General features: G+C 51.8%; 4 protein-coding genes across 4 annotated transcripts; 3 read left to right on the forward strand and 1 right to left on the reverse strand.

The window, feature by feature from the left end:
- Positions 1-884: 884 nt before the first annotated feature.
- On the forward strand, positions 885-1857 carry PG994_015224 (uncharacterized protein; the record flags this gene model as incomplete). Its single annotated transcript, XM_066866631.1, has 3 exons — positions 885-1056; positions 1356-1517; positions 1562-1857. 3 exons carry the CDS (start codon positions 885-887, stop codon positions 1855-1857), a joined length of 630 nt encoding a protein of 209 aa, XP_066707545.1.
- A 1033-nt stretch (positions 1858-2890) lies between these two features.
- On the reverse strand, positions 2891-5797 carry PG994_015225 (uncharacterized protein; the record flags this gene model as incomplete). Its single annotated transcript, XM_066866632.1, has 4 exons — positions 2891-3417; positions 4990-5290; positions 5364-5419; positions 5470-5797. 4 exons carry the CDS (start codon positions 5795-5797, stop codon positions 2891-2893), a joined length of 1212 nt encoding a protein of 403 aa, XP_066707546.1.
- A 784-nt stretch (positions 5798-6581) lies between these two features.
- PG994_015226 (uncharacterized protein) lies at positions 6582-8414 on the forward strand (the record flags this gene model as incomplete). Its single annotated transcript, XM_066866633.1, has 3 exons — positions 6582-6753; positions 6828-7276; positions 7617-8414. 3 exons carry the CDS (start codon positions 6582-6584, stop codon positions 8412-8414), a joined length of 1419 nt encoding a protein of 472 aa, XP_066707547.1.
- Positions 8415-9175: 761 nt separating this feature from the next.
- PG994_015227 (uncharacterized protein) lies at positions 9176-9717 on the forward strand (the record flags this gene model as incomplete). The annotated part of the gene is made up of 3 exons (XM_066866634.1): positions 9176-9204; positions 9260-9482; positions 9682-9717. The coding sequence occupies 3 exons, from the start codon at positions 9176-9178 to the stop codon at positions 9715-9717; spliced, it is 288 nt and encodes a 95-aa protein (XP_066707548.1).
- Positions 9718-10138: the final 421 nt, after the last annotated feature.

Genomic DNA, 10138 nt, shown 5'->3' on the forward strand with positions numbered 1-10138 from the left:
CAGCCCCCCATTTGCCACTTTGATCAAGGTAGTTTGGCCTCCCAGTATAATTTCTGCATACTACTCGGTTGGAATTGGAGGGGCCCCAAATCCCTCTTGTGAGCCAGCAAGTGTGCCATGACCAACAACGGAACACAACAATATCGGCGCTGCTGTTCGCTGGCTTTGCTCCTTTGGACCGGCGGCGCCATCAGCAGCTCTGTATCCTGAGGTCTACATCTGCCCTACCGCAACTTGACCAGTCTAGACTCTGTACGTCAGACAGGCACATCGGAAAGAGTGCACACATGATGCCCTGGTCCAAATGCAGAGCTTGCTGAGATACCCAAGAACGGCTACGAAGTAGCACTTCCTACTCACGAAATATCCTACTTCCCAAGTTGAGCTGCGTGTAAGTCGCACCGTACAGCACTGGTCTCTTTCTGCCAACTGTACCTTGAGGTACGAACCCAATAGGACCGGAAGTAGCTTCAGGTAGCATGGTTAGAAACAGGTGCAAATAACTGGGTTACGATACTGGTATGTACGAACCAGAAGAGCTGCATTGAGGCTTTCGGGTACAATGCGCCCATGCTACTATTTGAGTACCTGAGAGAACAACCAGATGCGTTTCGGCTGCCTGTCGTGGGCAGGACCGGACAAGCCCAAAGCGAAGAGCCACAGAAGCATTTCGGCAGCTGCTAAAGGACTACATGCAAATTGGGAGCGGCGGAATGCATGTCGTCGACGAAGTCCAGACATGGATCAGGATTCGTGCCAGCCGTGCCAGCCAAAAGCTACCACGAAGAAGACGGCAAGAGTCACCACTCGTGTGAGTTGTATGAGCAGTAGGGCAGTAGCTATGGCGCCGCAAGCGGACAGTGAGAACGCCTCACACGTCCATAATGTACATACCGTACTCTCAAGGAAGCCGTAGTAAAGAATTTGACGAGCGTCACCATGGCGACCGCGGAAGCGCACTTCTACCACCACCAGCACTAGAAGCATTCGGTACTCTGTCTATGGTCCAGCTCCGTTTTCAGACGTCCGCTGGCAACCAGCATGCCAAAGGCGGCGGTAAGCGGTACAAACGTTACGAGAGCCGTTTCTTCAGTACGTACTGTAATACGGCAGGTCATCTACGGTACGCCTGTACGGGACCATAAGTACACCGGCGTGGGATTTGACGCACCATGGTTAGACCGGCTGCCAAGAAGCAGTTCCTAATCGAGAACCGTTAGCTTCGCAATATGATCAACCCATAAATGGCAGGTCGGGTACTGTACTGTATTGCGCTGGTCACAAGGGCTTTGCTGGCAAGTCACGGTGCAAACAAGTGTTCCAAAACCTTGTAAACAGCCCTCCCGGAGCCCAAGCAACGTTTGCGCAGCTCGTCTCCAACACAATTCTCACTGAAGTTCATGGCATCATCGCAAAATTACACAAACAGATCGCAAACGACGAACCTACGCAGAGCACACACAGACAAAAGCGTCGTAAGATTGATCGCATGGCAGCAGGCGCACCCCTAACGCATCGTAAGTCTGATCAAGTCGCGTAAAAGTTTGTCTAACACGGCCAGAAACAAGCACTGGCGATGCCTGCCAGCCTATTGCGATCGACGAACAGCTACACACTCAGCGCAGAGGCTCGAGCCTATTGGCAATTAATCCATATCTTCCCATGGTAGAATACCAAAGATTACCTGGGCTCGCTTTGATGGCAGAAATGAAGCGCTTCATTTCTTCTGGCGCACCACACTTCTGGGATGCGATCGCCAAAGAAGACCACCCTCAGAAAGCATGCGTCGCTGTTCCCAGCATTAGACTGTTCTCGGCGGGAGCGTCAGGGTTCATCGCAGGAATTCAGCATCATTGATAATATGGCGTCACACTATATCGCACTGTTGTTCGGCGCAACGTTAAAAATCACTGATGACAGGCGAACATTGGTTTATCCCGAAGTCCTCCAAGAGATCGATTTTGAGTCAGAACTACGTTTGCGAGGGAGTAAAAGAGTGGCATTCAAACAAGTAGTTGGTGACAGTGTCATTAACCTCATGAAGAAAGCGGCGCTCTTGTCTCGCACTCTGCCATCAGCTTGCGAGAGAGCCTGATATGGACTGGCGTGAGATGATCGATTTTATTAGCAAAGAGTTTGAAGTAGAAGTATCTGCCACAAGTATTTCTCGAGCTTTGAATAAGTGTACAATGACACTCAAGGTAATGCACCGCGTAGCCCAGCAACAAAAGCCCGAACTACGACATTTCTACCAGTACAGACTTTGTATAGCTATGAAGAAACAGAAATGTTGCACCACGATGGCTCGCCCGACATGACCATTGCCATCATAGGTGCCACATGAAAACGGTACATCTCGTTGAGAACCTCATCGGTGTCGGTCGTACACGGATAATAGCCTTCACTGTTCACAAGTTCCCGCGAAAGAGCTTCCTAAGTAGGTGTCTCAAAACAACGTTGCCGCTTTCTTGGTCGAACGTGTTGCGAAATATCTTGCCTGTCTCTTTGGTGTAGGCTCGTAGCTCTTCCACATTGGCGAAGGTCTGAGTTTTCTCTTTGCTGTCTCTTCGTCCCCATTCAATCAAATCAACGATATTGACGTGTGTATTTCGTGCAGCCTGCGACCCGTATCAGCATGAATCTAAATTTCGATGCCCGGACTCCTACCTTCTCGCATTGCTTACACGTCATCGGAAGCGGCTCGATACCAATTGCCCGACAAAGCGCATGCCACGCAATCAAATCGTCCTCTGCACCATACCACATGTGCAGTTCGCTTTCCAACGCGTCTTGGTATCTGTCCCACGCATCATTTGACTCCGTATGGCCACGTCGCCATCGCCTGTGTTTTCGCAAGTTGTCGTACGAAACGGTTGGCGGGAGACAAGGATCATAATCGAAAGTTGGGAAAGAGGAGAAAAGGCGTCCAAAGGGGTTTTTGCATCCTGATGACGGATGTGGGCGTCGCGCAGGTGCTGGTCCAAGCCTCCTCACTGCCGAAGGATCGACCACAAGTCTCGCAGTCGAAGGACGACGGGGCATGGACGGGAGAGTCGCGCAGGTGTTGCTCCAAAGCCCCCTCGCTGCCGAAGGATCGATCACAAGTCTCGCAGTCGAAGGACGGAGCATGTGCTGGTGAATCACTTAGGTGATGTTGCAATGCATTATCGCTACGGAAAGAACGATTGCAATCATCGCAGTCAAATGACGGGGCATGGACAGGGGAGTTGCGCAGGTGCTGCTCCAAAGCGTCCTCGCTGCCAAAGGCTCGATCGCAGGTAATGCAACGGGAGCCCATACTGCCAGAGGCCTGATACCTGTGTTGATTCGATTTTACTTCCAGAAGAGTTCGGACACTTTGATATTGGAAGCGTTGAGATAACAGTCCATTTATAAATTGTGATGCTTGGGATGTAGCTGTGTCATTCAGTTTCGTCTTCACACTATCGTCCCATGACCCAGTGATACATAAGCAATAAAAAATTCCTTTTCTACGTCGACCTCTTCAACCCCAAAGTGAAGGGAATTGAAAGTTTATTGCAAGACACGGCCTGATCAAAAGCAAGGTCAACCGTGCTAATAGGCGCACGCCGCTCGTCATTAACTGGCGTGGTAGCTGCGTAAATCCGCTTTATCTCAGGCATCCACGCAGCTGTGTAGCATTACGCGGCCTGATTGCCCGAACTTGCTATGCGGGCTAATGGACGTATCCGTATCCTGCTAAAGGAGAGCGGACACACAGTAGTGACATCAAATCAGGAACGATTGTTCCTACCAAACGGTGGAGCGGCAGCCCGCCCGTACCGTGCCCAGCTCCACGACGAACACTGCACCAACCGCCGCGACGAATGCAGGTGCCCGACCAACACACACGAGATACCCCGACCACGGCACGATGGATGCGTCGCTACAGAGAGCTGTACGTTGGAATAGCCGGGTGGCGGCCAGAAGACCCTTGGCGCCGATCATGTCGACTCAACCACGGCAATGCTACAAAGTCGTCCCCGGGCCGTCAAGGGGAATATATGCAAAATATGACGAGACGCGCGCCAGACTACCACAAGGACTACCAGCGCAAGTTGCGGCGGGGAACTCTCTCTGGCAAAGAAAATGGTGGGAATGCTGGAGGACCTTCGGACGAGTCTCAGCGGTATGCCGTTTGGGTGAAGACGTGGCACATGTTAATACGTCAAGTATCACAAGGCAGCTCTGTCTATGCTTATGTGGAAGCATGTTTCAGCTCTAGCTCAATAATAAACAACCCAACGTTACACTCGTCCCTTCTGCGCTCCCGTGACCCCCTGGTTCTAGCCTCCACGATGATTGTGAAGAAATAGTGTGCGACGTACAGCCCACTTCCTATTCAAGTCGGATGATTAGGAGAACATCCTTGCGGTAGATGGCAGGAAAGCATTCCTAAGGATCCCTCGATAGCTGTCCTTAATACCTACACTGACTCGAAGCCAATTACTTTGTTTTTCTGGTGTAGTTTTCCTATCATGTCGTTGCGATGGATCTAGATGCAAGGTGTGAGCTGGATTCATTCGATCGTTTCAGTCCTAACTTCAACACCGACGCTAGCATTTCTACGTTAAGATATAACCCAGGCTCGTCTTCGCCCGGCCTTGTATCCCCCATACATTCATGGAGACGTCGTGCAGCCCCCGGCCCTTGCCTGCTTCAACGGTCGACCCTTGGGCGAAGTTTCGGGCAAGTGACGCTGCCCGAGCAGGATCACCGACGAAAGGCCTCCCACACCGAGACTAAGGACCTCGAGGTCCTTCTGTAGCGGGGCCGCCTGCATCCGTTTCCTGTGCCAGGATCGCCAGGGGCATATTTGGAATCTCTGTTGAGGAATCCCCAGCGTGGCCGTCGTGGTTGTGCAAAGCTATCCAGACCTGCCAATCCTATTCATCGTTTCCGTCCCTCACTCGTCCTCGACTTCCTCGAGCGCCGTATTAGAAGACGACGAAGCGCCACGAGTCATACCTCTCTCAAAAGCCTCAGCAGCTGCGCGAAGATCGGCTGCAGCACCACGAAGTTCTCCCATCATCGATACGACCTGACCGGGTGTCAAAGTGAGGTCCGAAGCTTCATCGACAACCGCTCGAGGCGAGGCAGCGGAGACGCCTGGTAGACCCTCACTAGTAATCTTATGCTGGGCGGCAACGACATTCCAACCACGCTGGGCGTCGACTAGAACTTGACGAGCCTCGTCGAACGGCTCGGAATGGTACGCAATATACGCTTCATACAGAGAAACGCCGGCCGTAGTCGCAACCTCGGGACACTACCACCACATTAGCCTCTATTTCGACGCGATGCCGCCGGGAGACGGCCTCAGAAGAGGGAAGGTAACTCACAGGTGGGCAAGGCTTGGAAAGGACAGCGCAACGAGAGCACTTCGGATCGGCAGCGGCTAGGGAGCGAATTAGCAGAGATCAAGCCGAGGAATAGAGAACAACATACTGGATTTATTGTCGCAGACGACAAGGCCATCACGCGCTCGGTCGCAGTCGGCTGGGCTTGGCTTCGTGCCCACAGAAGCCATGGTGACGAGACAGCGGACACAGCCACAATCTTGACGACGCGTGCAGTCCTCGGCCGCAGCACGACGAGCTGCTACGCCCTTTCCCTTCTGGCGCTTCTTGGTTGGAGTAGCCACGACCTGGCCACGAGCAGGACGCTTTGCAGCAGCTCCAGGCTTGCGAGACGCGGGCGTAGCACTGGGTGAGCTCTCTGCGGCAGCCGGCGAGCTTGCGTCAATAGGCGTGTTGATAGCGGCAGGATCCGCCATGATGAAGGTGAAAGTGGAAGTTGTGGGAGAAAATGATGCAGGTGGCGAGCAGAGGGAATATGATGGAATTGGCAGAGGATCGAAACCGATGAGGGAACAAAATTGGCAGGAGCGATAGAATTGACAAAATTGGCAGGAGTGACAGAATTGACAGAATTGGCAGGAGCGGCCACCAATTGTACCTGACCTGTTAGGAAGCCACACCCTGGAGTCACCGGGCCTTCACAAGGAAGTCACTCGGGCCGTGAGGTTTTCGACGAGGCCGGGACGGCCTCGGTGGAAGGAGGGGTGCCGTGTCAGGTTTGCACCTGACAAGGGTCTGATACCCGGCTGCAGAGCGCCGAGGTCGCCGCTAGGTATATAAGTCTAGTGGTCCTCCCAGACTGTTGGAGGGCCAGAGTTCAGTGAATGCACACACCTACCCCTACGGGCATCTCTTCACTCTATCCGTGACGACCTTGACATGATCTCTGGACGATTGGGACACGCTCCACCCGTACCGTCCCACCCGTACCTATATATATACTTAACCTTAAAATTAGACTCAGTCTAGGTATTTCAGTAGGGCGGAGATTTCCGCCGGGCAGGGCAAAGTAGCTCGCTTGTGCTAGGGTCAGTGCAGGTTCCATTAACAGTTCCGTTAGGCGGGCACCCTATGGCCCTTAAGACCCAATGTTTGTTTCTAAAATATTTTAAGAAGCAGGTTACAGCTTGTTCTGAACAAACCAGCCATTCATCCTCTTCTTCTTCTTGCTTTTGAGTATCACACATGATTGACATCATCATGTCCATCCAAGAAACCTTTGAGGAAATCCCCTGGGAGCTCAGGACAGACTCTCTGATGGTCCCCATTCCGAATCGAGATGCCAATGCCATGACTTGCATGTTGACTCTATCAGACAACCTGGCAATCCAGCCACCTGGGGTGTATGCTCGTGGTTCCTGGGGCTACGCCAGTAAGTGCAGGCATACACATTCCTTTTACTCCTACCTGGCGGTTTTACTTTCCCCTCTACTGACTTCGGCCAAGTTCTACGTACCGTATATACCCCGGAATCCAATGACTTGTTTCCCGCGGCCATTGCCAAACTAGAGGTCTGGATGCGAAAGTACCACCTCCATATCAACCGATTCCCTATGTGGGGCGAAATAGGCGAGGCCAAACACCGAAACAAGGCCAACGGGTCCATCAATGACGAGCTGGGGCGTCGCTTTCGTGTCGAGCTTCTGGAAGACAAAGACAGGATGGACCTGCCTCACCTCAACCGCGCCTCTCACGACGACATCGGCTCCCTTTGCGATGTCTTCGATACGTGGGTCGCCAGTGTGGGGCAGGATCATCCCCGTGACGAGACCACCTCCATAAGCCCCCGGTTCTGCGACTGCTTGGTGGTGGACGAGGAGGCCCTGCGTTCGCTTGCCGCGCTTTCCGAGGACCCTCCTCAGCTGCACGTTGCCGCCGATTGTGCGACGAAACAGGTGAGCTACACTATCACATGGATAGAGATGGCATGTTTGACAACTTTTCGCTTACTCTGGGTGCAGAAATGGCGAAGTGAAGCCTCTGCGTTCCTCTGGTTGCTCGACACGCGGTCGGTTCGGCATTTCGCCCCGAATCCCGATCAATACCCCAATTTTAGGGGATGGATGAAGTTAAACGTCGGAGAGATACCTGGGTTTGTCATAATGTCTGTCATAGCTAGATAGCTGCATACGGACAATAAACTTGATTCAAAAAAAAGCTGGAATGCTCTTTCTCCAACCAGTGCGATTATTCTTTGCTTTTGTTGGTGTGTTTATATCCATTCAGCTCGGACAGCACATTGCTGCAATGACAGCTAGCAAGAGAGCGATTGTGACGAATTCTCCCGGCATCAACGCCGGTATTTCCAATAACTGTATGGCGCTGAAGCCATTGAAAGTCGAAGTCATCAACAACATCAAAGGGAGCCAACTGTTTGTCTATATAACAGGCGTCGATCAAGTTGGGGCCACTAAGTTCCTCACCAGATCGGTCACTTGGTTTTATCCCGTAGTAGCAGAGGATGCAAGTTTTTCGTTAATCGATCAGGCCTTGATCTCAATCCCAATTGCAGAGCAGCCCAACGTCTTCGCCGTCACTATTCAAGACTGTGTTGTTTCAGGAAGGATCTGGATTTCTTTGGGCCAGCTTCCCTTTCATGTTGCGGCTTCGGACGGCGGCTCGCCTTATCTCGTTCCGCCTTCCGTTTTAGATAGCACAAATACTTCAAACACGGTGGACTGGGGATTTGTCGAGCTTACGCACACTGATAGAGACGGGCTGTATGCCAACTTATCCTTCGTGGACTTTGTCGGCTTGATCCTTAGTCTCACTCTGACCCTCGAGCAAGGAGATGCGCAGAAGGTTATTGGTCTCGCAAGTGACGGTGTCTATAGTGTCTGCGAGCAGCTGCGACAACAAAGTCGATTAGACGGGCTACCATGGGACCAACTATGCGTCACAGCACCTAGCGGTCGACCATTGCGTGTTCTTTCGCCGAACCTCTATGAGAGCATACATCGGGAGCCACGCAGGGGTACTACGCGCCCTATGTCAATCAAGTATGGTCAAAGTATACGTCTCGTGATCTTGTGATAGATACGCAGTCAAGCATGGGTTCCGTTACTTGCCGCGTTGGTCAAGACGGGCTTCTTTCTTGCGACGGGGACAATCGGGGATACGCACGGCCAAGCGCGTCAGATATATGGAGTTGTAGTACTGGACCTTTTGCGATCCTCGCCGACGATAATGCCGTGCACCGCTCAGTTGTGCCTAGATTATGTGCTGCATTCACAAGATCCACCCTGCTCATCGAAGGTGGCGAAACCCAGCCTGCAGTTGACCGTAAAAGATATTATCTCGGCAAAATAACCAATCACTACAGCCGAGCCGTACACCAATGCCAACTCGACGGGAAAGGGTATTCGTTTCCTTATGATGATGTGAATGTGAGCTATATAGAATTGACATGGAACTGCTGGCTAGACTAGAAACTGTGCCATGTGGGTGAATGCCTACCTCTGCGTAATAGACTTCGCGGAATTGATGACAAAGAAAATGAAATGAACTGATTTGACATTTGATATATGCATCGGTGTCTAGATCGTGGAATGCCTACCTACAGACTCTAAATGCCAATACAAGAAAAGGGCGAAAATACTTCAGCCTGAGAGCACAACCACCCATTCAAGATCCCCAGCTTAGGCTCCACAATCCCCCTCTACTCTTCGTATTTGCCGCCCACTAAGATGGCAGGGTCTTTTACGAGGCGACTTTTTCAACTGGCCTAACGCTCTGCCTTGACGAACACCTACAAAACACACCACCAACCTCACAACAATCGCAACACCGCAATCATGGGTGGTGGCGATCTGAACTTGAAGAAGTCATGGCATCCGGGTTTGATGAAGAATCAAGCTCGTGTCTATGACGAGGAAAAGAAGGCTCTCGAAGAGAGAAAAACGCACCGAGCAGAGAATCCGCGAGCTCAAGGAAGAACGAGCCAAGGAGGAAATCCAAAATCAACTCGAGGCCGCTGGCAATCGCAAACGAGTCGACCGCGTCGACTGGATGTACAGTGGTCCTAGCGACACTGGCGGAGGCACCGCAGAAGAGTTGGAGTCTTATCTGCTGGGAAAGCGAAGGGTCGACAATCTCATCAAGGTACCGACTATCAAAAGTTGGAGAAGAATGCCGGCGAAGAGAGTTTTATGGCGTTGCAAAATGCCAATACCGTTCGAGATACCGCTGCCAAAGTTCGGGATGATCCCCTGCTCGCCATGAAAAAACAAGAACAGGCTGCCTATGAGGCCATCATGAAGGACCCAACAAGGAGGCGCCAATTACTGGCGACAATGGGCAGGACGGAGGAAAGCACATCAAAGAGCAAGGAGGATAAACACTCGAGACACCATCGCCACCGGCATCGGTCACACTCGAGGGATCGAGAACATCGTCGCCACCGATACGAGTTTGTTTTAGTTTCTTCGCATCGATTAAGAGGTACACCTGATCATAGCAATGAAGATTATGAATTAGCTGGTCGATCCGGATTGACTTTCTTGCCATGCGGGCACTTTTGCAGCAGATAGACTATGACTAAGAATTGAGGGGTGAGTTCCCTGCCCATGAAGAGCAGTCCAAATTCACGATCATAGCGATTCGAGTCATAAACTATGCTCTCAGTCTATACGTGGGCGGCCCTTGCTTTATAAAATCGACATGAATCCCTCTCGATCCTTCATCGGGATCCCTTGGGGTGGATTGGCTTTGCATCCAACCTCAGCTCGCTTAGAAACGTCTACCAACGCCGAGTAGAA

This window comes from Apiospora phragmitis, assembly GCF_038363925.1.
Source record: "Apiospora phragmitis strain CBS 135458 chromosome Unknown utg000016l:1.0-887042.0:1.0-888152.0, whole genome shotgun sequence".
Taxonomy (NCBI): domain Eukaryota; kingdom Fungi; phylum Ascomycota; class Sordariomycetes; order Amphisphaeriales; family Apiosporaceae; genus Apiospora; species Apiospora phragmitis.